Genomic DNA, 27,687 nt, shown 5'->3' on the forward strand with positions numbered 1-27,687 from the left:
AGACTGGAAGCTTGGGATTGACATATACTCACTGCTATATTTAAAATAGATAACCAAGAAGGATCTACTGTATAGCACAGGGAACTCTGTTCAATACTCTGCAATAACCTAAATGGGGGAAAAAAATTGAAATAGAGTAGATACATGTATATCTACAACTGAATCACTTTGCTGTACACCTGAAGCTAACACAACATTGTTAATCAACTATACTCCAATATAAAATAAATTTTTTTTTAAATGTTAAAATAACTGGTATGGGAATGGCACAAAAACAGACGTATGGGGCTTCCCTGGTGGCGCAGTAGTTGAGAATCTGCCTGCTGATGCAGGGGACACGGGTTTGAGCCCTGGTCTGGGAGGATCCCACATGCCGCGGAGCAACTAGGCCCGTGAGTCACAACTACTGAGCCTGCGCATCTGGAGCCTGTGCTCCGCAACAAGGGAGGCCACGATATTGAGAGGCCTGCGCACCGTGATGAAGAGTGGCCCCCACTTGCCACAACTAGAGAAAGCCCTCGCAACAGAAATGAAGACCCAACACAGAGAAAATAAATTAATTAATTAATAAACTCCTACCCCCAACATCTTAAAAAAACAAAAACATAAAACAGACATATGGATAAATGGAACAGAATAATGACCCTACAAATAAACCCACACACCTATGGTCAATTAATCTATAATAACAATATACAATGGAGTAAAGACAGTATCTTCAGTAAGTGGTGCTGGGGAAAATGTACAGCTACATGTAAAACCATCAAATTGGAACATCTTCTTACATTATATACAAAAATATACTCAAAATGGATTAAAAACCGAAATGTAAGACTGGCACCCATAAAATAATTGAAAAAAATACAGGCAGAACACTCTCTGACGTAAATCATAGCAATATTTTTTGCATTTGTCTCCTAAGGCAAAGGAAAAGGATAGCAAAAGTCAACAAATGGGGCAGGTAGGGGTTCAACCTGGAGGTGGAGAGGGCACCCTCTATCTCTAATGCGAATCATGACTGTTGGGGGAGGTAATCAAGAGCACGGGTCCACAGCTTGACCTGTGAGCTGGACTTGGCCTACTGGAGGTCCTTCACCCGCTCCTGTTCTTGGAATGTATGCTCTGCTTGCCTTTCTCACACTAGAAGCTGCCCAAGGACGTAGCTTTGAGACAGTAATGTGATGTTGAGACCGTCTGGATGGTATACATGACAGAACCCAGGTTTAGGCCTCTGTGTCAATTTTTAAGATTCTGGTGTGCAGTTGTGGAGATCTCATACTGGGGCCATCCAAGACAAGCCTTGTTTGTAAGTTTCCTTGCTTATTAAACCTGCTACATACTGATCTAGAGTGACCTCTTTCCTGGGTCTCTTCCTGACCTCCCCCCATGGGGGCCAGTTTCGAATTTCACCCAGGAAGCTCCTGAGCACTTTGCAAACTAATAGTGACCTGGTTTAAGGAGAGTTCAAAAGCAAAGTATTTTCCCTGTGCTGTGATTTAGAGAACAGAAAGGGGTGAGAGGGATGGAGCATGTTGGCCTTGAGTGAAAAGGAGGAAAACGGCACTTTGGTGGCATTTCAGGCACCTAGCAGGGTACTTTGTGTACATAACAACCTCTGTTCCTCAAAACAGCTCTGTGAGGGAGGTATTTATATGCCCATTTTCAGGTAAGGAAAATGATGCTCATAGAGAAGAACTTGCACAGGCTTACAAAGCTTGTAAAGTAGTACAGATCTGAATTAAGGACTGACTTGCGCTCTGGGCTCTTTTTTGCCTACTAAGCAAAGAACTCAAAGGAGACAACTATAGTGCCACAGACCTCAGCACTGACAGAGTGTGCTCCAGATCATGTGATGGTGGCTGGAAGAAGCTGAGACACCAGAAAACACCATAGCTGCTCCAGGACATGGGCTTGGGCTAGCCTCTGGCTGATGTTCCTCAGGGAGGCAGTGAGAGCCACTGGAAAGAGACAGAGGATCCATCCTCTGTTACCACCACTACCCTGGCCTGTCTTCAAGGACCAACTCAGACTTACTTTCAGAGATAACACTAGGACTAGGTGTACTTCAAGGGTATCAGGAACACCTCCTTGCTCTCCAAAACTGTCCCCCAAATTTTTGGCAGTGACTTGAAATGTATTTAAGTGGAGCAGGTTTTTAATTCCACCATTAGAAGGTTCTCTTCACATGCAAATGACCTGAAGAAATAACATCTTAAACCATATGAAATATTATAAAACATAGTACATAAACAACTAAGGGAAAACCGTCTTCAACTTAGATAAAGAAGAGTTTATGAGGTATGAGGATTTCAAACTGGGATTCAAGTCCCCAGCAGCATTCAAGATTTTCTGAGGGTTACATGAGCAAAAATGTATTTAAGGGAATTAATATTTCTATCTTGAACACACATATGCATCCTAAAACTAACTGCCTTGAGAAGCTGCTCTCTACTTTTCAAAATAAAGGCACTTCTTGGGTATCGCAATCTTACCATGGTGCATAGTGAGGGCGTAAAGAACCCCAGGGTGGCCAAACAAGGAAATAATTAGAAATACTAGCATGGTAGTTGAGAGAGTAAGGGACTATAATGACAGGGAAACAAACCCTCTTAAAAATCAGTGGTCTACAATTCTTTGTTTTCATCAAAATTGAAGGAGGACCTAATATGCCAGCCAGTGGGTCACTGAACATAAATTTTGATGATAGATCACTAAGATTTTTGGTGTATAATTCAGAAAATGTGCAAAAAGTTGGGGGACATTGTTACAATATAACTCCATGTATTCCTATTTACTTATTTATGGATGAAAAGAATCTCAGTATTTGAATCAATTACAATGACAGAAATAAAATTGATGTTATCCAGTCTCATGTCAGTGGAAAGCAACATTCAAACATGGCTAAATGAGCTAAATGGGGAGGATGACAACCTCATTGCTCCTACTTAAAGATGTAATTCCAATAAAAATTCAGTTTCTAAATAAGTATTTATCAAAATTTGCAATATATTTGAGTTCTTCAGACAACTCATGTACCAATCATAAAAAAATGTACTGACAACTTAATCCAAAAGAAATTTAACACTTAGATCTCCATGGTCATAAGAAATAAAATTTATACGCATATTTTTATTATAAAGAAGTATTGAGAAGGATTCAAGATAGCAGAGTAGGAAGATGCAGAGTTTGTGTCTCCTCACAACTAGGGCACCTACCAGTCACTGGTGGGGGATCTCAGACACCTAAGGGATGAGAGAAATCCCTAAGGAGCTGGTCTAGTGGTCGGGCCTGAGCTCCTGTGGTAGGAGCACTGAGTCCAAACAACAGGACTAACAGAGAACCTCAGACCACAGGGAATATTAATCAGTGTGAGGTCTCCCGGATATCCTCATTTCAGCACCAAGACCCGGCTCTACCCAACTGCCTGCAAACTCCAGTACTGGACGCCTCAGGACAAACAACCAGTAAGACAGGAACACGGACCCAACCATCAGGGGAAAAAAAAAAAAAAAGAGAGACGGCAACAAAATACATTACAGATGAAGGGAGCAAGGTAGAAACCTACAAGACCAAATAAATGAAGAGGAAGTACACAACCTACCTGAAAAAGAATTCAGAGTAATGATAGTAAAGATGATCCAAAATCTCAAACAGAATGGAGGCACGGATCAACAAAATACAAGAAATGTTTAACAAGGACCTAAAAGAACTAAGGAACAAACAAACATTGATGAACAACATAATAACTGAAATGAAAAATACACTAGAAGGAATCAACAGCAGAATAACTGAAGCTGAAAAACAAATGAGTGAGTTGAAAGACAGAATTGTGGAAATAACTGTTGAGGAGAACAGTGAAGAAAAAAGAATGAAAAGAAATGACGACACTCTCACAGACCTCTGGGACATCATTAAACTAACCAACATATGAATTGTAGCTATTCCAGAAGAAAAGAGAAAGAGAAAGGGCCTGAGAAAATACTTGAAGAGATTATAGTTGAAAACTTCACTAACACAGGAAAGGAAATAGCCACCCAAGTCCAGGAAGTGCAAAGAGTCCCATAAAGGATAAATTCTAGCAGAAACACACCAAGACACCTATTAATCAAACTAACAAAACTTAAATTCAAAGAAAAAATATTAAAAGCAGCAAGGGAAAAGCAACAATATATGAGGGAATCCCCATAAGGTTACCATCTGAGTTTTCAGCAGATACTCTGAAGGCCAGAAAGGAGTGGCAGGATATATTTAAAGTGATGAAAGCAAAAAACCTACAACCAAGATTACCCTACCCAGCAAGGATCTCATTCAGATTCAACAGAGAAATCAAAAGCTTTACAGACAAGCAAAAGCTAAGAGAATTGAGCACCACAAATCAACTTTACAAGAAATGCTAAAGGAACTTCTCTAGGAGGGTAACACAAGAGAGGAAAAAGACCCATAAAAACAAACCCCAAACAACTAAGAAAATGGTAATAGGAACATACATATTGATAACTGCCTTAAATGTAAATGGATAAAATGCTCCAACCAAAGACACAGACTGGCTGAATGGATACAAAAACAAGACCCATATATATGCTGTCTACAAGAGACCCACTTCAGACCTAGCGACACATACGGACTGAAAGTGAGGGGATGGAAAAAGATATTCCATGCAAATGGAAATCTAAAGAAAGCTGGAGTGGCAATACTCATATAAGATAAAACAGACTTTAAAACATAGACTGTTACAAGAGATAAGAAAGGGCACTACATACTGATCAAGGATCAATCCAAGAAGAAGATATAACAATTATAAATATTTATGCACCCACCATATGAGCACCTCAATACAAGGGGCAAATGCTAACAGCCATAAAAAGGGAAACTGACAGTAACACAATAATAGTGGGGACTTTAACACCTCACTTACACTAATGGACAGATCATCCACACAGAAAATAAATAAGGAAACACAAGCTTTAAATGACACATTATACAAGATGGATTCAATTGATATTTATAGGACATTCCATCTAAATGCAGCAGAATACTTTTTCTTCTCAAGTGCACATGGAACACTAGATAGATCTATCTATCTCCTAGATAGATCACATCTTGGGTCACAAAACAAGCCTTGGAAAATTTAACAAAATTGAAATCATATCAAGCATCTTTTCTAACCACAACACTATAAGATTAGAAATCACCTACAAGAAAATAAAACTGTAAAATAAACAAACACATGGATGCTAAACAATATGCTACTAAATAACCAAGAAATGACTGAAAAAAAAAAAAAAAAAGGACATCAAAAAATACCTGGAGACAAATGACAACAAAAACACAACAACCCAAAACCTGTTGGATGCAGCAAAATCAGTTCTAAGAGGGAAGTTTATAGCAATTCAATCTCACCTCAGGAAACAAGAAAAATCTCAAATAAACAATCTAACCTTACACCTAAAAGCAACTAGAGAAAGAAAACCAAAACAACAGCAACAACAAACCACCCAAAGTTGGAAGAAGGAACGAAATCAAAAAGATCAGAGCAGGAATAAATGAAAAAGAAATGAAGAAAACAATAGCAAAGATCAATAAAACTAAAAGTTGGTTCTTTGAGAAGATAAATAAAATTGATAAACCTTTAGCCAGATTTAACAAGAAAAGAAGGGAGGTGATTCAATTCAATGAAATAAGAAATGAAAAAGGAGAAATTATAACTGATACCACAGAAATATAAAGGATCATAAGAGACTACCATAAGCAACTATATGACAATAAAATGGACAACCTGGAAGAAATGGAAAAATTCTTGGAAAGGTACAACTTTCCAAGACTGAACCAGGAAGAATTAGAAAATATAAACAGACCAATCACAAGTAATGAAATTGAAACAATAATTTAAAATATTCGAGGAAAGTAAGTCCAGGACCAGATGGCTTCACAGGCGAATTCTATCAAACATTTAGAGAAGAACTAACACCTATCCTTCTCAAACTCTTCCAAGATATACCAGAGGGAGGAACACTCCCAAACTCATTCTATGAGGCCACCATCAACCTGATACCAAAACCAAAGATATCACAAAAAAAGAAAATTACAGACCAGTATCACTGATGAACACAGAGGCAAAAATCCTCAACAAAATTCTAGCAAACAGAATCCAGCAGCACATTAAAAGGATAATACACCAGGATCAAGTGGGATTAACCCCAGGGATGCAAGGATTCTTCAATATACGCAAATCAATCAATGTTATACACCATATTAACAAATTAAAGGATAAAAACCATATGATCATCTCAATAGATGCAGAAAAAGCTTTTGATAAAATTCAACACCCATTTATGATAAAAACTCTCCAGAAAGTGGGCATACAGGGAACCTACCTCAACCTAATAAAGGCCATATATGACAAACCCACAGCAAACACCATTCTCAATAGTGAAAAACTGAAAGCATTTCCTCTAAGATCAGATCGAACCTCACCAGTATTATTCAACACAGTTTTGAAAGTTCTAGCCACACCAATCAGAAAAGAAAAAGAAATAAAAGGAATACAAATTGGAAAAGAAGAAATAAAACTGTCACTGTTTGCAGATGACATGATACTATACATAGAAAATCCTAAAGATGCCACCAGAAAACTACTAGAGCTAATCAGTGAATTTGGTAAAGTTGCCAGGTACAAAATTAATGTACAGAAATCACTTGCAATCATATACACTAACAACCAAAGATCAGAAAGCGAAATTAAGGTAACAATCCCATTTGCCATCGCAACAAAAAGAATAAAATACCCAGGAATAAACCTACCTAAGGAGGCAAAAGAGCTGTACTCAGAAAACTATAAAACACTGATGAAAAAATGAGATGATACAAACAGATGGAGAGATATACCATGTTCTTGGATTGGAAGAATCAATATTGTGAAAATGACTATACTACCCAAAGCAATCTACAGATTCAATGCAATCCCTAACAAATTACCAATGGCATTTTTCACAGAATTAGAACAAAACATTTTACAATTTGTAATGGAAACACAAAAGACCCTGAATAGTCAAAGCAATCTTGAGAAAGAAAAACAGAGCTGGAGGAATCAGGCTCCCCGACTTCAGATGATACTACAGTATGATATTGGCACAAAAAACAGAAATACAAATCAATGGTACATGATAGAAAGCCCAGAGAGAAACCCACTCACATATGGGCACCTAATCTATGACAAAGGAGGCAAGAATATACAATGGAGAAAAGACAGTCTCTTCAATAAGTGGTGCTGGGAAAACTACCCACTCACATATGGGCACCTAATCTATGACAAAGGAGGCAAGAATATACAATGGAGAAAAGACAGTCTCTTCAATAAGTGGTGCTGGGAAAACTGGACAGCTACATGTAAAAGAATGAAATTAGAACACTACCTAACACCATACACAAAAATAAACTCAAAACTGATTAAAGACCTAAATGTAAGACTGGACACTATCAAACTCTTAAAGGAAAACACTGGAAAAACACTCTTTGACATAAATCACAGCAAGATCTTTTTTGACCTACCTCCTAGAGTAATAGAAATAAAACCAAATGTAAACAAGTGGGACCTAATTAAATTTAAAAACTTTTGCACAGCAAAGAAAACCATAAACAAGATGAAAAGACAATCCTCAGAATGGGAGAAAATATTTGTAAATGAAGCAACTGACAAAGGATTCATCTCCAAAATATACAAATAGCTCATGCAGCTCAATATCAAAAAAATAAACCACCCACTCAAAAAATGGACAGAAGTCCTAAACAGACATTTCTCCAAGATGACATACAGATTGCCAAGAGGCACATGAAAAGCGGCTCAACATCACTAATTCTTAGAGAAATGAAAATCAAAACTACAATGAGGTATCACCTCACACCAGTCAGAATGACCATCATCAGAAAATCTACAAACAGCAAAAGCTGGAGAGGGAGTGGAGAAAAGGAAACCCTCTTGCACTGCTGATGGGAATGTAAATTGATACAGCCACTATGGAGAACAGTATGGATGTTCATCAAAAAACTAAAAATAGAACTACCTTATGACCCAGCAATCACACTACTGGTCATTTACCCTGAGAAAACCAGAATTCAAAAAGAGTCATGTACCACAATGTTCACTGCAGCACTATTTACAATAGCCAGGACATGGAAACTACCTAAATGTTCCATCGACAGCTGAATGGATAAAGAAGATGTGGTACATATATGCAATGGAATATTACTCAGCCATAAAAAGGAATGAAATTGGGTCATTTGTAGAGATGTGGATGGACCTAGAGTCTGTCATAGAGTGAAGTAAGTCAGAAAGAGAAAAAGAAATATCGTATATTAACACAGTGGAATCTAGAAAAATGGTACAGATGAACCTTTTTGCAGGGCAGGAACAGACACACAGACATAGTGAACGGACATGTGGACACAGGGTGGGAAGGGGAGTGTGGGACAAATTTGGAGATTAGGATTGACGTGTATACATTTCCATGTGTAAAACAGATAGCTAGTTTGAACCTGCTGTATAGCACAGGGAGCTCAGCTCAATGCTCTGTGATGGCCTAGATGGGTGGGATGGGGGGGGAGGGGGAGGGAGCTCCAAGACGGTGGGGATATATATACACATATAGCTGATTCACTTCGTTGTACAGCAGAAACTAACGACACTGTAAAGCAACTACACTCCAATAAAAAGATAAATAAATAAATAAATTAGATACACTAAAAAAGAGAGAGCAGTATGGAGTTGCGATTAACAAAAACTTTTATGCATCAAATTATTATTTTAGGGTAAAAAATAATCCATGGAGGAAGTGGCGTAGAAATACAAGTTACGATAGAAAAAGGAACACTGTAAATATCTCCTTCTATTAAAGAACTTGTTCTCGGGCTTCCCTGGTGGCGCAGTGGTTGAGAATCCGCCTGCCGATGCAGGAGACACGGGTTCGTGCCCTGGTCCGGGAAGATCCCACATGCTGCGGAGCAACTAAGCCCGTGAGCCATGGCCGCTGAGCCTGTGCGTCCGGAGCCTGTGCTCCGCAACGGGAGAGGCCACAACAGTGAGAGGCCCGCGTACCGCAAAAAAAAAAAAAAAAAAAAAAAAGAACTTGTTCTCATATTTTGCCAAAGAATGATTTTGGGTAAAAAAATCATTATGGTGTTTGGTGTGTGCATTCCATTGGATCATCTTAAGTCATCTAACCATTGTATTTAAAGATGCCAAATATTTATAATATACCCAGATATAATCTTTTCCTACTATTTAATTTTATGATGAATATTTCAGATATCAACTTTAAAATGTTGGGGAGATATACAGATATATATTATCTATCCGTCTATTTTTATTCAAGTCTTTCAGAAATATGCTAAAAAAAATGTGAACATCACTACATTAAGGCATGGGAGGATGGTGATTCTGTCACCAAAACAGGAACTGTACCAGGGGAGAATGCGAGAGGCTGACAAGCAAGAAGACCAAAGAACAGGATAATAGGAGTGGGAGTTGGGGACCAGTGAACAGATCCCTCTGCATATTTCTCCTGGGTCCTTCTACAGTTATGTGTATTGCTTCTCATTTACATAAGGCCAGTGAGATCTTACCAAAAGATGAACTTGAACTTTAGTTTCAAGTTCGAAGGGCTAGAGTTAAGACCCAGCTATCCCATCCACTAATTGTTTGACTTGAGGCAAGTCACTTAACATCATTAATCTTATTTTTCTATCTCGACATATTAATATCTGTCCCGACTCCTTCATAAAGGTCCTGTGAGATATAAAACACATAATATATACGAAACTTACTGCTATACAACTTTAAGCTGGTGTTAATTTTCTTCTTCTACAGAGTAAATAATTTACTTCAGTTAAAATTAAGTTATAACTTAACTTGTAGTGTCTTTACTAGTTTAAATGACTTTCATAAATTAAGATTTAAGCTTAGTAAACAGGAAACAATAATACTTAATGCAAAATATTTTTAATGGTCACATTTTTTTTTACCTAACAGCATTCCACTGAATTGTCCTAAAGACACCAACTATTTGCACATATCCAGACTCACGTACATTAAATCTAACTTAATAGTCTCTGGTATGTTATTTTCTTAGGCGACATGGTACATGCCAAGGGTGCTGAGCAACGTGATACAGATTTTCACATTGTGAGACCTTGTTAACATTCAGTCAAGGAAAGACAAATGAAAACAAGATCATCTTAACCTAGCTGAAACGTGCTAGCAAAGAGGAAAAAGACTCAGATCCGCCTTGCTGAACCCTGCATTCAGATTTGCACTCACTCGTCACTTCCTCCACCTCTTAGGCTTTTTCAGGCCCTAGGTCATCAACGAATTACTCAATACTGTTGTGATCTTCCTTGATCACAGCAGATGATGTATGTGTTTAAAAGATACAAACTCCTCTCAAAGCTCTTCTTTTCTTCTGTCAAGTCACCCACAAACACGTACATCTCCTCCAGCCCTAAAACAAACCACCAACAAAACTACCCACAACAAGCCCACCCCTCATTTATGCTTCCGCATTCTCCTTCCCTTAGTGGCTGAACTGCTTGAAAGAGCAGAATTTTCAGTCTCCAGCTATTCCCCTGCCCATTCACTCTGCTGTCTGGATTCACGCTCACCACTCAAACTTCACTTTCAGAGGCGACCAGAGACCTCCCCAACTGCGCAGTCCAAGAGCCTTTTCTCTCCCTCTGCTGTATTCTTGTCACCTATCTGTTCTTTCTCAAACCTCTTTCACTGGTCCCTTCATTTCATCCACCATTTTCATACAGTCCTCCCCAGGGATCTCTCTTTGATTTCCTCTCCTTTTAATTTTATAGTAGTGGTTCTCAACTTGGTTGAGAAACCCCAGAATCACATGGGCAGCAGTGAAGACCTGCGCATGCGTGGGCCCACCTGCAGAGGGTCTGATTTAACTGGGCTGACAAAGGGCCCAGGCATCGGTGTTTTTTTTTGTTTTGTTTTGGTTTTTTTTGCGGTACTCGGGCCTTTCACTGTGGTGGCCTCTCCCGTTGCGGAGCACAGGCTCCGGATGCGCAGGCTCAGCGCGCGCGCGCGCGCGCGCGTGTGCGTGTGCGTGTGCGTGTGCGTGTGTGTGTGTGTGTGTGTGTCGGGGGGGGGGTTTGCGGTACTCGGGCCGTTCACTGTGGTGGCCTCAGCGTGTGTGTGTGGTTTTTTTTTCGCGGTACGCGGGCCTCTCACCGCTGTGGCCTCTCCCGTTGCGGAGCACAGGCTCCGGACGCGCAGGCTCAGCGGCCACGGCTCATGGGCCCAGCCGCTCCGCGGCATGTGGGATCCTCCCGGACCGGGGCACGAACCCGTGTCCCCTGCATCGGCAGGCGGACTCCCAACCACTGTGCCACCAGGGAAGCCCAAGGCATCGGTGTTTTTAAAGCTCCTCAGGTGCTGATAAAGTACAGCCAGGTTTTCAAACAACCAGCCTCTATGCACTGGCTGAGTGATTCCCTCTCACGGCTTCTAACCCCAAACCATTAACTTCAGTCCCAAGTTTGGTTAAACGACATTCACATTTCCAATTACTTTCTAGATAAATCCATCTGAACGCTCAACAAATATGAAAAGCCTAAGGCACTAAACTGAATTGATCTCAGCATCTCCTCACACTGGTCCTCTCCCTATAACCTTGGTCTTCTTAATTCAGTCATTATCCTCCCATTTCTAAACTCAAAGCGTATAGTAATGCTCATAGCTCTCTTCAAAATCATTCCATTAAGTTACGGGTTCTGCTGGAACTTAGCAGAACCCTACAGAGCAGCGGTCCCCAACGTTTGGCACCAGGGACTGGATTTGTGGAAGACAGTTTTTCCACGGACATCAGGGAGGGGAAGGTTTCAGGATGATTCAAGCGCATTATATTTATTGTGCACTTTATTACTATTATTATTATATTGTAATATATAATGAAATAATTATACAACTCAACATAATGCAGAATCAGTGGGAGCCCTGAGCTTGCTTTCACTTGCTACCCAGTGACAGTGTTTTGATATGAGTCTGCAAGCAATTGATTGATTATGGTCTCTGTGCAAACCTCTCTGCTAATAACAATGTGTATTTGTAGCCGCTCAGCAGCAGAGACAGTGTTTTCCTTTTATGAGCAGCCCTAGCACTCTCTTCAAACCACTTATCATATTGTACTGTAATAATTTATGTAGAGTTTGTGGACTCCTACCATAAAAGCTCTTGAGAGCATGATTTTACATATATGTATATTTAAAATATGTATGTATCATATATACCTTGTATATGTATATATGATACATACAATATGATACATTTTGAACAATATATTTTGTATGCACAGAATCAGCATAATGCCCTAGCAGAGATGTTCAAAAATGTATTGTTTATCTAATGCATATTTGTTGAATATCTACAACGTGGCCTCACTGTTTCTGGTACCTGGGATGCATAAATAAAACAAAGACTGTTCTCAAAGTGATTCTCAAGAGAAAAAAACCAATGTATAAACAAATAAACATACTGGATAATTTCAGTGGTCCTAAGGTCTAGAAAAAAAATAGATCAGCATTATAGAGTACTTTAGATCAGGAGTCAGAAAACTTTTTTCTGTAAAGGACTATATATTTAATATTTTAGGCTTTGGGGGCCCCATGGTCTCTGAACAAAACCCACAGACAACATGTAAATGAATGAGCATGGTTGTATTCCAATAAATATTTGCTTACAAAAATAGGAGGTAGGCCATATTTGGCCTGTAGACTGTGGTTTGCTGACCCCTGCTTTAGATAACTGGCATGGCTTCTCTGAAGAGGTGACTACACACTAGGACATGAATACCTAGAAAGAGCCAATCCTCAGCCAGAATGTTCCAGGTACAGGGAAGAGCGACAAAAGCTGTTGTTTGAGAAGCAGAAATAAAGCCTTCATGATGAAGTGTGGTGAAAGAAAGGATGGATGAACATATAAAGAGGCATGAATGAGTGAACTTTATCCATATGGAAAATAAAAACTACTACCCTAAGCAATAAATAAGCATTCCCTCAGTTGAGATATGTTGCCACATTCAAAGAGAAGAAACCAAGACATGATTGCACAGGAAAATAAAAGTCAGTAGGATCTACTCAAAATTAGTTTACTCTGTGAATTATCTATGCACCAAGCACTACTGCAGGTGCCAGAAATTAGGCAAAATGTTTAATAATTATGACTTCTAAAGGTTTAGACAATTACAATGCTGGATTCCATTAATTCTTAGCTATATATTTTGATTTCTAGAAGCCGAAATATTCAGATGACTTCTTTGTACTAAGAGGTACTATTTTTTCTTAGTACTATTTATCACAAAACTAAGAGCAGTCCTATGATAGACAAAAAAAAGTGACCTGTGAAGCTATATAGTACATACCAACTAATTTCATTTAAGAAAAATATTTTGGAAAAATTCTTGAACATCAAATATGTTTAAAAATCACTGAGATATTCTTTATTAACGGACCTGAAGTTGAGTTTAATTTCTCTTTTACATTGTAAAATTCTAATTATTTTAAGAAGTGTGTGTAAATAGTAACAATTCAAATAAATGTGAGTACTCCCCTTTTGGAAAATCGATGAGATGATATAACACTTTTAAAATGAAGAACTTTTCCCAAAAGATATCTTTGGATATTATATGATTTAATTTATGAAAACTGATCAAATAAGGCTACACACAATTTGTGTCATTTTAATAAACTAAATTTCAAAAACATACAGTCAATGAAACATTTTTTGTTGCAGGGAAACACATGGGCTTTGGAGTTGGCTGGACTTGGCTCTGTGTTCTGGCTTCCCCACTTGCTGAGTCTGCAGCCTTGTAGGCTCTAAGTTCCTAGAATCACAATCCTCACCTGTGCAAAGGGAGAGACCATCCCTCCCAGGTTTGTAGGAGGATTTAATATGGAAGGTAAAGCACTGAGAATTAGGAGACAGTCAATAAATTTAATTTAATCGCCTCTTCCCTAAGTTTATCCCAAACAGAACTATACCTGCATGAAATGTATTTTAAATGTTGATGATTCAGTGTTCCTCAGTCTTTATTAAGAAGTGCATACCTCTATATTCATAATACCCATCAGGAAAAAAAAGAAAAACTGGGAGAAATCTTTCAATTTTCCACTACATAGGACTATTGGTGTGGGTTTATGAGACTTCATTCATAAAACTCTCCTGGTGAGGAAAGTTTCTCCTTATTTACAAGCTCAATCCCTCCTACCGTATGTACCAGAAGAGATGTCATATTTCTAGCCATCCTATAAGAGGACTGCTTCCCAGCTCTTACATTTTAAGGACAGTAAGAAGATAAACTGTTTAGAAATCCCTATTGACGCCTTCAGCCTGGCACAGAGTTCTGAAAACCCCAATATGACTTTTTCTAAATGTTTATTGGAGTACAGCTGATTTACAATGTTGTGCCCAATATGATTTTATTAATGAAGATGAGTGAGTCCCAATTTCATTATAAGTTTTCGGACTAGAGTATACTGACCCCATATTGTGTGTTCCCAGAAAAGGTGTGTAAAACTGCCATCCCACCCTGTGTGTGGTGTGATTTAAGGATCAACTTTTTTTAATGGCTCTTACATGCATGCTTTTAAAGTTTTATTGTTACTGATATTTTATAAAATTCAGAACTATTGGCTATATAAGGGCTGTCAGGGGAAGCGAAGTTTTGCAGAAAAACATGGAGATCATTTTTCAATGGCTCAGGATTGCATAATCTCTTCTGAGAGGCTCCTTGAGCGTTCAACAACATCCATGTTTCAAAATTTCTATTACCTTTTCCCTGAGTACTTTATTTTTCATTTTAAATTTAATTTTTGATTTATGTCATCAGCAAACACAGAGAAAAGTGGATTAACGTTCCAGATGGGGTAAATAATCGCCACGTTTAATCCCGACTTCCTGTACTCACTTTCTCACCTTTATTCACTTTTCTCCTCTCTTTCTGATTAAACATCATAAAACTCGGCTACCTAAAACAGATTCCAAAACTTCCAATGTTAAGAGTATATAAAGTGGGGGACCCATTTACACAAGACAATTATTTTCCAAAAAATTACTTATAGCCAGTAATTTATTTCATGGCTTACGACTAAAATTGTTTAAAACCTAACTCTGTTCATGTTTTACTATTAAAAAATAAAAGACAAATATTTGGGGCAGCATGATGTAATAAAAATAAATCAACAACCACATCCACTTCCTTGTTGCCTCATCCCTTCCGACCCCCTGGGCAAAAGGAACATATCGCAGGATGATTCATGTATTAGGGACTTTCTAGAAATGTCTGGCACTAGTATTATAGTTATATAATATATATTTATATTATATATTATTATATATATTTATATTATATATATTATATTATATATTATATATTTATATTATATATAATTATATTATTATTATATTATATTATATAATTATATAATAGTTGTAGCAAGCACAACTATTTCCAAATATATTAAATGTCTGCTCAGTTGTTCCTTTGTTTTAAGTGTCACAGTTAGAAAAAGAATCTATAATCTGAAATTCATTCTTCTTTTCTGGCCAACTGTTTATAAAAGAACAATAGTGACAATACATTTGGAACCACAATAATATAGACATTATAAAAACAATGATAATGTTTTACTTGTAGATGACAAAAGTATATAGTTTAATATTATCAAACATTAGGAATGTAAACCATATTTGCTAGAGTGCATATACTTTAAATTCTAAACTAAACAAAAAGCTTTATCCGAAAAGTGGTTAGGATATGTTTTGACTACCTTCAAGAAGGCTGATGTGTTGGTTTCATAAGTCTCTTCACCTCACTGCCAGAGTCAACACAAGGGTAGAGGCTTTCCTCACATTATGAAATAATTTGGCTACAACTACTTCTCTCTAAACCCCTTGCCAAGTATGAACCGCAAATACCAATAAAACAAAGGAGGCAAAATCAATTTTTTTCCATTAATCAGAAAGCTCCAGAGTTCAGCCACAGGGAGACATATAAGCAGAAACTGTAACAAATTATAAATCCAATGGTGATTTACACATGTTTACAACACCTTTGATATAATCCTACAGGCTAAATTTTGTGATTTCTTTCAGTGTGATCTTTCATATCAGTTAAGCTGAATTCTTTTTGAGAGTTGTAAATACTTCTTCTTAAGACCTTGTTTCTTTCTGTAGTTCAGGGTAAATGACAAACCTGCCTTTTACTGATGAGGAAATGTAAATTTATTTAAAAAAAAAAAAAAAGGAAAGACAGACCACTTAAATTCTTTGCAGAGATCCTTTAGAGATAGTCAGACTTCCGTCAGGAAATTGCTCACAAGGAGAGGTGCTCAGACCCCCAAGTAGCTCTTGTCACCCTTTGCCCTTTTGCTACATGAACTTGTTAACCATGTGATTGGCTAAGGAATCTAATCATATACGTCAATAATAAAGAGCAAAGCACCTTGCAGTTTTCTATTCTACTCCCCTGTGAAAGACAGATGTGTTGCATCTAATTATTAACTGATTGGTATCTGGAGAAACATTAACATAATTGGCACATTTGTTCTAATTAACAAAGGGAAATTGCCACATACCACCCAATAGGAAAAGTGAGTGCCGCAAGCATTAGCTAGAAAAATCCACGTCAATCAGAAAGGTTACTCTGCTAAACTCAAACTGGAGTCCCTCAAGTCCCAACACTGAGGTTGAAAATGACACAACAGAGTTGAGAGGCGCGTGTACACCTAAGAGAATGGAGAGTCAGCCTAGAATTGTTGTATGCAGGTACATTAATCAAATAAATGGGAAAAACAATTATGGGGCAATTATCAAATGCACACTCAGCCAAGCCAAGATTCTGGAAGAAGCATTAGCTAGAAGCTGGGAGTCGGCCAAGTTTTACTGGATGGTTTGGAAGTCACAAGTTTGAAGCTTTTCCCGTATTCATTCGTTTTAACCCTGCCCTTTAGACCGGGGTTTCTCAAACTTTGTTGCATTTTAGAATCACCTGCGGAGCTATTAAAAACCTATTAAAAATAGTGATAACCCAGGCTGCATTAAATAAGTATCTTTAGCGTGGGCTATAAGCATCAGTATTTTCTAATGATTCCCAGGTGATCTCAATGTGCATCCTAGTTTGAACACCGTATTGCAGACTGGTTCTGATAATTTTGCTGAAATGCAGATTCTGATTAAGTGCCCTGGATGGGGCTGGAGAGTCTACCTTTCTAAGAAGCTCCCAGGTCAAGTCAGTACAGATAATCTATGCATTGTACCTTGAATAGTAAAGCCTTCACAATGCTAAAAGATACCTCTAGCTAATCAGCCTTCTGTAGACTTTCACCAGGTAGGATTTAGCTCCATTGCTTCAGAGTTCGAAATCACAGAATTATTTTCTGCTGGTGTCTCACACTGACAACAGGTGTCTCATATGACCAACCAAGAAAGTCTTCATTATAGAATGCAAATGAATGTTATTTACCCATTAAAGTAAAAAGTATCTTAAAAGACAAGAATCAAAACGCCATTTAAAAAAAAAAAAAGTGTACAAAGAAACTCTCCCCGACCCCAGGTCCATTGTGGAGACACTGTTCTAGATGCTATCTCTTGTCAAGAATAGAAGGGTACTTTGTTTATGCAGCTATTTGCTTCTCAGATTGGCAACAGCAGTAAGACACTCATTCACTCCTGCATTGACCACTGTCCAATATACTTTGTGCCTTTCACAAATACTTTGTGAAAGTATTTGTATTTTTATACTGTAAAAAGAATTGCACTTCAAGCAAGTTGAAATTATATCTTCAGACAACTGTACCCCCACCCCCCCAAATAGCCAAAGGATTAAAACAAAAAAAAAGCAAGTAAAAATGAAACCATGTCCCACAGACTTAACAGAAGCTGATAACTAATAGAAATTCTTGAGCTTATCTTACAGAACCGCGGATACGGCAACAGCTTGTCCAAACCCCTTTGCTTGTAAACTTCACTGATTAAGTCCGTTTTAGTATTTCTCTCTTTTCTCACCTCTTTAATCACATACCTCCCCAGCTTCCACTCAGTCCAGCCGTTCCACAGGAACTTGAAGTCAGCTCCCGACCAGTGCGAGCGGCTAAGGCTGCTTGGGACCCCTGACCCTAAAGCTGGGCCTGAGGCCAGTTTTTCAGGCGATGAGTGGCCTGTTGACTTGAGAAGCCTGGAAACGTGCTCTCAGCTCACGCTGGGCGCCTCCATTGCGGACAGGCAGCCGCGGCGCACGGAGAGGCGCCTGCGCAGTGCACCCATTTCCTCGTCTTTTCCCACCTCCAATCAGCTTTCCCCAGCCTAAGACCGCCTTGGTTATTCCATAAGTATCCCAACCCTCCTGACCTCGGGGAGGCGGAACTAAGAGTTGTTCTCCATCTCCTTAGTTGGCCGCCTTGTAAGGAAACTCTTCTCAGCTGCAAACCTCAGTGTCTCAGGGATTGGTTCACTGCAGGTCTGGCGTAGGGACGTGATTAGTAACCTAACAGAAACTGGAGTGACATTTTGCTCAGTTGTTGCAACTTCTGCAAAGGGAAGGAATTTGCTAAGAAAGGGATGTTGTTTTCCTGCTGGGGAAACAACTCCTTAATTGCATATGTGTCTGCCTCATTGCTTTTGAGAGTTGAATGTGTGCAGACCACGCTGTAGAGGTGAACTTGTATTGAAATCTGAAAATTTAACATTTCTAAAGCCTTAAATTCAACTATGAGGAGATGAAAGCACGTTGATAAGTGAATTAATAGTGACAACCACCAAAAGAGCCCAAAGTAGAATGACTCAATCTGATAATATCTTACAAGGGAGCAAAACGGCACTGAAATGTCCTTAAAATGCTAAATTTTCCAGGGCAAAAGGACTATAAATTGATTAGTCCTGAGATAGTTCCTAACCAGTCTTTACTATAAACTTGCCTTTCAGGTTAATGCCTTTCAGCATTTCCTCATATTTAGCAATTAAGGGTGTTGGGACTCCTGCTAAATCTGACCACCTTTTAAAAACACTGGCTTTTTGCTCTTTTTATTATGACTGTTATATTTTATCCACAATCAGTTTACAATAAATAGTGCCTCTAGACATATGAAGAATCACTGAAAGAAATTTCAAAGCAAAGAACCTACCCAAGAAAACCCCCTTTTTTTTTTTTTTTCATGAAATAAAGCCTGTGGAAATAAAAGACCCTCCTGCCCTGCGATTATGTACTCAGGCTAGGTCACTGCCTGTTGCTGAAGCATCACTGAGAGAGAAAGAATGTATTTGAAAACAGCTGAAGTCTACTGACCACTGATTTTAGGTCATCTAAGAAAAGCGTACTCTACTGGGTTTGCTGACCGTTACCTTGGAAGATTTCACTTTCTTCTGAAGGACCAAATATTTTCTAGATTTTATTCATTTAATAAAATCAGATGTAAAATCCAAGTTCAGAACTTTCTGTTCCCAGAGGAATTAAAAGATATCCTTTATTTCTCTCTCTCTTCTACTTCTACCCTAAGACCATCAACTATCTTCTCTTACTTGAAGTAAGGCAAGATCTCCTAAATGGTGTCTCTGTTCCCATTTTTACACTTCTAAAATCTATACTCCCTAGAGCAGCAAGAATGATCTTTGAAATAAATATGTATCAGGTCATGACAATTCCTTACTTAAAATCTCCAATGACTCTGCATATATTCAGAAACAATTCCAAATCCCTTACCATTACCACATGTTATTCCCCAAGCTCATCCTAAGCCTTTGACTGAAGGGCTTCCTGCCCTCCTGCTGGCTCACTGTGTCTCAGAGACACTGGCCTCCTATTTAAACCATAACCACCTTCTGAGGTATTCTGCTCCCCTACCTGGAGCTTCCTGACCCAGATCTTTTCAAGTCTGGCTCTTTCCTGTCATTCAGATCTCAGCTCAAATGCTATTTCTTCAGATTGATTCTCCTTGAACTTTAAAGTGACTCCTGATCCCCAACAACTGTTAACCTCTCAGATATGACCTTGTCTTATTTACTTTAACTTGCAATTATCTGACAATATCTTGCTCTTTTTTTTTTTTTTTTTTTTTTTTTGCGGTACTAGGGCCTCTCACTGTCGCGGCCTCTCCCGTTGCGGAGCACAGGCTCCGGACGCGCAGGCTCAGCGGCCACGGCTCACGGGCCCAGCCGCTCCGCGGCACGTGGGATCCTCCCGGACCGGGGCACGAACCCGCGTCCTCTGCATCGGCAGACGGACGCTCAACCACTGCGCCCCCGGGGAAGCCCTCACTGATAGGGTTTTGATATGAGTCTGCAAGCAAATGATTATGATGGTCTCTGTGCAGTCAAACCTCTCTGCTAATGATCATCTGTATTTGCAGCCACTGTCACTGTCGTGGCCTCTCCCGTTGCGGGGCACAGGCTCCGGACGCGCAGGCTCAGCGGCCACGGCTCACGGGCCCAGCCGCTCCGCCGCGCGTGGGATCCTCCCGGACCGGGGCACGAACCCGCGTCCCGTGCATCGGCAGGCGGACTCCCAACCACTGCGCCACCGGGGAAGCCCTATCTTGCCCTTTTATTTCTATTCTTGTTTATGGTTTTGTTACCCTTTAGGGACTTTGACTGACATGTATCTCCTTCAACTAGAAGGGTATCCAACACACGGTGAGTGGACAATTAATACTCCTTGAATAACTGAATTAGTGATTAAAAATAAAAACGGGATTTTGTACTGTGCTCAAAGGAACCACTGTGTATATGCAGAAGTCAAGCCACAAATCTACTATAAATCAGAGGTTTATTATTTATTCCTGTGTTTAATTTTATTATAAATTTTAACTTGGTTCACGAAGTTATCTGTGCTTGTGGTGGGTGTTCTCTGTGCATAACTATTAGAGGCCTATTATTTACATCGGCAGAAAAACATATCAAGTGACCAAAAGAAAGAGGTGACGTTGGCAAATATTGACGGGACCAATGCAAAGCTTGCAAGCTGACTACCGGCCAGGGAACCTGACACTTGCGGCAAACCTGTTTGTAAGGCTGATACTCATCTCATAAGCAAAACCCCTTCTTGTTGCTACACACATGCTAGGAGGAAATTCCAGCAGATATCACCGGGCACTGAAAGCAATGTCTCCCTCCAAATTAGTATTCAAACTCTTCTTTTCTCTCGAAACCTTTTTTGTCTGCAAGGAATATACAGCACAGCTTGGGAGAAAATGCACCTGCGTGGAAACGCGTCGACACGAAGTTCCGATGATGAGGGAAGGGCCGCGGAACAGGCACTCCTCTCATGAAACAAAATGTTCATTGGCTATATTAATAATCAATTAGATGGAGAGCTACCTGACGCTGTACATGTGGTGAGGCCTCCAGCTGCCAGCAGCTTTTTCCCTCGATAGAGCTGATGCTGCTTTAAAAAAAATCTCTTTCCTGTTTTGCAAGACTAAACTCAGCAAAATAATCTATTCTTTTGCACTTCACCCCATAGTTTCCCACTTGCTAATTAGAGATGCAAATGTGGATAAGATGACGGTTTTTAAGCACAACTGGGTCAATATGTTGAACACTGTGCCCTGTTCCTCCAATTAGAGTCCTCTGAGAAATAGTTCGATTATAATTAGAGGAGCAATTATCCCCTTGTTTAAGGTGAAACAAATCACAGGTTTGTTTTAGTGAAAAATTCAGCTTTGCCCCTTCTGCCATGCCAACAAATCTTGTATCCACTGATGTTCTGACACCAGTACTCTCCAAAAGAGATAATCTGATGAAATAAAGCATCTCTGAGTATATTTCTGGCTCACCATTTGACAGCAACATTGTCCAGGCATAAACTAAAATGAGCAAAGAGGGATTCATTTCATAGAGTGCTGTTGTTATGCCACTGGAGCAACCCAGCACCCGTGCATGGGCATATTAATTTTCTGGCTTCTTTGGGGAGGTGGCAGGTTTCTGCCAAAAGGCAGGCAAATGCCTCCCCCGACGTGGGAGAAAAGCATTATATTTTTGGCTTCATCCTAGCAAAAGAGGTATTAAAAATACTGAGCAATACCATTTTAGAGTATTTCTGGGATGTGTTAGTCTTTATTTCACCTAGTCTACTTTTAATTTAAATATAATTATTATTAGCCTGTCCTACAGTCCTTGAACTGAAGTAACTCTCAATGGCCTTTTATTCCCATCTAATGGGTCAGAAGCACTAGACTGATAGATTCCCTTACCCCACCCTCACCGAGTTCTCTCAGTATGCGTCTTCAGAGGTGACAAACATCCTTTCTCTGAGACGTTTCATTTCCTGAGGTGCAGCCTCTGCGTCACATCCAACAGGGACTCTTTATTTCATTTAGTTAAAGATACTTAGAGAGTCTACTATGAAACCTACAGTCTGCTGGTGTTAGAGAGAAACATGAACAAAAATCCTGTTTTGTTCCTCATTTCATCCCAGTCTGATCAGTAGTAAACAGATACATTTCAACACAGATAATAGTTGGAGCTGTAAAAAATCAGGGTACCTACGGGCTGATGTTCAGGCAGTTATACTGGCTCATTCATACCAGATGTCAAATACTGAATCGTTCTGCATCTGCTACTTAATAACTGACATGTTTTTTTTCTTAACCAATGAGTACTGAGAGGAGTTCTTAGTGAACCCTGCTACCACCCGGAGAGATACCATATACGGAATCCTGGGTTGGCCTCTTCCTCCTCTGACACTTTCTTTGTCCCTCTCTTTCCTTTGGCTTGGAAAAGAAGAACTACCAACAGTGGCCCCAGCCCAAATTTCCTCTTTGGGAGAAAATATGAAGTCTGGTCCAATGTCTTGGGTCCATTAGGACTAAACAGACAACTTGAAAAATCAGAGCAAGGACAGCAGCACATCAGGACTTGCTGTAGATATTCACGTTAACAGGTCATTTGTAAAGTAAATATGTTACATAAATAAGGGAATTTCCTGGTTTTAAAGCTCAGACGTTATCTTCATTTGTAGCATTTATGGACTCTAACCAAAGTCACTGGCTAGAAAACACAGGAGGGCATCTTTGTGATTCTTCATAGGGCAGAAGCTTCATCTCTGCATAACCCCACAGCTCCCAACAGAGCTGCCCTGTGCTCAGTGACCACTCTGAATTCAAGAGGTCGAACTGAGTCTTCTGTGAATCAATAGGTGATATAATAATAGCACTAATAATGCTATTGAGTGCTTCTGCATGGTCTAAGTGATTTGCATATATCTCATTTAATCTTCAGCTACATTCTGGAGAGACACCATTCATTATTATCTCCATTTTGTAATTTAATTGAGGAAACTTAGATACTGAGAGCTGAAATACCTTGCCTGAAGTCCAAGACTTAAAAAGGGGGACATTTGAGTTTAAACCTAGAGTTCTGTAAGGAAATTAGTTTAATGTTCTGTAGCAGAAATTAAAGCCAAATAGGGGAGAAAATTAAATGTTATCTATTACCTCAGATATGCCGGTGCCATTATTTGCACCAAAGGTGATGCTTCTGTAACTTAAGATTAGTAGAGCTCTTTGGAAACCTACGGACTTTTATGGGAAGGAAATTATTGTCTTCTGATATTCTGCAAAGAATGAACTTCACTCCTTATTCAATGATGCTAGATTTATACTTATTAAACAAAGATAAATTGAATCAGTCAACTATGTATTTGTTGAGCGTTTACTGAGTTTTTCAGATTCATTTGCCTTGCATACAAAAGAAGCATAAATCCTTGTCAGCATGGCCTGATGTCTTAAGGACTGATTTTGTTTATAGTAAAACATGGGAGTTTTACCTGCTGGTTTCCTTTCGAGATCAATATTCCATTTTATGCTATGTTCATGCTTTTAAATTCCTCAAATAAATAAATAAAATATTAAATGATGAATATATATATCATTAAAGTAAAATAATCTTATAATCCCTTAACTCACCACGTTACATTTCATCCCTTTCTTCTTTAATTTATCTGCCCCTCTTGAGCAAATGACAGTTTTAACATGTCACGTTAAGGTATTCATTAGATTTCTTTCTTTTTTTTTTTTTTTTTGTGGTACACGGGCCTCTCACTGTTGTGGCCTCTCCCGTTGTGGAGCACAGGCTCCGGACGCACAGGCTCAGCGGCCATGGCTCACGGGCCCAGCCACTCCGCGGCACGTGGGATCCTCCCAGACCGGGGCACGAACCCGCGTCCCCCGCATCGGCAGGAGGACTCCCAACCACTGCGCCACCAGGGACGCCCTAGATTTCTGATCTTGGTGATTCTAAGGGTGCTGAAAATAATCGACACAGGAGTTTATTAGCCTGCCCTCAAGCATGTGTGTTTGATCTCTCTCTTGACTTCAAAAAAAAGAAAAAAAAATTCACATTATAGTTCTGTGAATGTCAAATGGGTATATGATTTTTGAGCTTGCCAAGTGGTAATTAGTCTCTTCCCCAGTGATGATAAAATTCACAGCCAATCAGTCTGCACTCTTGAATCTTTACTGAGATTACCACTTTGCTGAGGAGACCAAAAAAAGGAAGAAGTTATAGAATCCCCTCACTGAGAATCTCTGCAGGGATTTGCTCTCTTTAAGAAACATCAAGTCAAGAAGAGTCTATGGATACCTATGTTACTCAGGATGTGTTTTGGTCTTCAAGGTAGTTTGATGGTGGAGGTTTGCATTAGAATCTTAGAAATACAGTTGAGGAGACAGATGCACTTATTGTCCTAAGTGAAGGGAAATATTGAATAGAGAAGAGCTGCCTCCTTTATAATCACAATAAATCATACTGTGTGTCAGTGTTGGAAGATAAGGTTTTGGAGTGGCTGGATAAAACAGCAATAATCATACAAAGTCTCTGATACAGTGCTAGAAAAGGGCCATGGGATGCCAGGAACAAGGCAAAAAACAGCTCTCTTCTTTCAAAGAAAAAAGGAAATTTCATTAAGAGTGCCACTTAGAGTCTTTGCATTGATACATTGGAGATATGGATGACTGTGGCAGAAAAATGGGCATTTTATTGTTTGTTGCTAATAAAAAGTCATGGTATAAATCTGATTTGTAATATTGCATTAACTATCAATAGGCTTTGTTTCACCAAAAGCAGAAAATGAAAATAAAGAGCTAATGGAAAGCTTACAGGATGAAACTAACTGCCATTCCTCAAACATGTTTTTATTCATTGTGTGTGGCTATGGCTTTTAGGTGTGTCCATAAATATATCACAGAGCAGGAAATATATACGTGGAGTGCATAGGCTCACACACACACACACACACACACACGCCTTTCTTACATTTTTTGCATAGTATCAAGAAAAATAATGAAATTGATGGTACATGATTGAGTCATACCACCTTTCTCTATGATTAGTGCCAGATAAAATAAAACAGTGTTTCTGATTTCTTAAAAGACAATGACAACATGAAACCAAGCTGCCTGTGGCTTTGTCCAGTGGGGCATTCTAATTGACTCCAAGTCATTAATCAGTTCCCAATCAATCTGTTTTGCCAGTAGCAAGCAGTTAGGACTCCATTACCAACCATTCATCATGCCCTACCCTAATTCACTGCACCATTAGCCATGGACTAGGCCTCTGTTAGAATAACTTAAGTGCCAATTGCTAAATGTGAAGAATTTTTGCTACTCACTTCAGCCACTGGGATCCCTTCGGGTGGTCGACACTGGAGCAAGACTTCCTGTTCCAAGGATACTTCCTTTCCCAGGGGTTCCTGCTCAAATGTCTTCCGCAGATCTGGAAAGCACAAGTAATAAAATATAAGACAAAACTAATTAACATTCATTCATTTATTGGAAGTACAATAAACATTCTGCAGCTTCTTATTTTATGTTTCTTTGTATTTTTTAATCATGTTAGTACTGTACCATAATGTGGGTGATTATATTCTGTGTACTGGAAATTATGAAACTTGGAGGCTATTAACTGTTCCTACTTTAATCTTCACTGGGATGCTTTGGAGATCCTCATTCTAACAATTAGTGAAACTCATTCACTGCATTTCCTTACTATTTCTTAATAATCAACTATAATGATCACATTTTTAATCAAGAGAATCCCATGGTCACGATGTTTATTCGTAAAGTCCCTTAGGTATATTCTTATTTTTTCTTTCTTCCCAATAGACACTATTGAAGTTGTAATAACTCTGAGATCTTTTGATACATAACGCAAAAGCAAGTTTCTATTCAGAGGGAAAAACAGAATGCTGGAGTCCTGAAAGAATGAATACAGCTTCTTGAGGTGTCTCAAACACAAGACAGGGAAAAGAGTAAGTATTGGTAGGAGTCCAGAAATATCGCAATATGTAATTATGTGACCATTCTGCAATTAGAAGATTAAAAGTCATTTCTGCTCAAATATACCAAGAATCTAATTATGTATTTATATCATTGTTCCCCAACCTTTTTGGCACCAGTGACCGGTTTCGTGGAAGACAGTTTTTCTACGGACCAGGATCGGGGGGCGGGGGGGTGGCGGGGGAGGGACGGTTCGGGCGGTAATGCGAGCGATAGGGAGTCGCGGATGAAGCTTCGCTCACTCGCTGCCCACCTCCGGCTCTGCGGCCTGGTTCCTAACAGGCCACGGAGCAGGGGTTGGGGCCCCCTGATTTATATAGTTAAAGTTGCTACAGCAATATGCAGTACAATTTGAGAAACTGCTATTGATGGACACGAAAATGTTAGAAACCAGTTTGTCATTTTAAACACCAAAGCTAAAAAGTACATGAGTCAGTCATAGAGCTTTTTTTTTTTTTTTTTTTTTTTTTTTTTTTGCGGTACACGGGCTTCTCACTGTCGTGGCCTCTCCTGCCGCGGAGCACAGGCTCCGGACGCGCAGGCTCAGCGGCCACGGCTCACGGGCCCAGCCGCTCCGCGGCACGTGGGATCTTCCCGGACCGGGGCGCGAACCCGCGTCCCCTGCATCGGCAGGCGGACTCCCAACCACCGCGCCACCAGGGAAGCCCAGTCATAGAGCTTTGAAGCAGCATTTTTTTTTTTTAAAGCAAAGCAAAAAAATTATTTCATACATGTACTCTTCAGCTCCTTCCCATTAAAAGTTATTGGAATTTTACCCAGTTGATTTTAGTAAAAAGTTAATGCCTCTTTCCTTTCATTCCATGTCCCCAGCAACGACTTCAGAATCTAAAAGCACCATTTCAGCCTACTGAACTAATGAGTGGAAATCTGAAGACTCTGGAGGTGTGCCTCTAATGTCTTTCAAGAAACTATTAGAAAGCACCACTTGGAAAATGCAGTGAGAAAAAAATTCATTGTCATATATTTGCCATTTGGTTGAATTTCTTGGCAGAAGAAAACCTTCAAGAGCTTAGGGGTTTTGAAAAGATTACTGGATCTATGTGGGTCTGAAGTAAGACAAGAGACTCTACAAATGGTGACAGCATTTCTGTTGCAAGGGCATTTCTAATTCGACTATCAAGAAATTATGTTGCAGGGATGAACACTTAAAATCCACAGAGTTATTAGAACTTGAAAGTTATCTAAACCAGATCCTTATTTTACATATGAGAAACACATTTCTCAAATTACTCAAAGCCTCACAGCAAAATAACTGATGCTGCGTTAGAACCTGCTGATTTGATACATATTTTTCTATCCCACACATCCCTTCACATCTCTTTTGGTTGATTTGTGTCC

At 39.3% G+C, this 27,687-nt stretch overlaps 1 protein-coding gene across 2 annotated transcripts in view; it reads right to left on the reverse strand.

Annotated features, from left to right (window-relative positions):
* UNC5C (unc-5 netrin receptor C) overlaps positions 1-27,687 on the reverse strand; it is a 392,714-nt gene that overhangs the window by 93,847 nt on the left and 271,180 nt on the right. For both annotated transcript variants that reach the window (XM_059066537.2, XM_067035523.1), the window contains exon 4: positions 25,662-25,765. In XM_059066537.2, the coding sequence (XP_058922520.1) occupies positions 25,662-25,765 (104 nt within the window). The remainder of the gene's footprint in view (positions 1-25,661; positions 25,766-27,687) is intronic.

This window comes from Kogia breviceps, chromosome 6 (assembly GCF_026419965.1).
Source record: "Kogia breviceps isolate mKogBre1 chromosome 6, mKogBre1 haplotype 1, whole genome shotgun sequence".
Classification (NCBI taxonomy): domain Eukaryota; kingdom Metazoa; phylum Chordata; class Mammalia; order Artiodactyla; family Physeteridae; genus Kogia; species Kogia breviceps.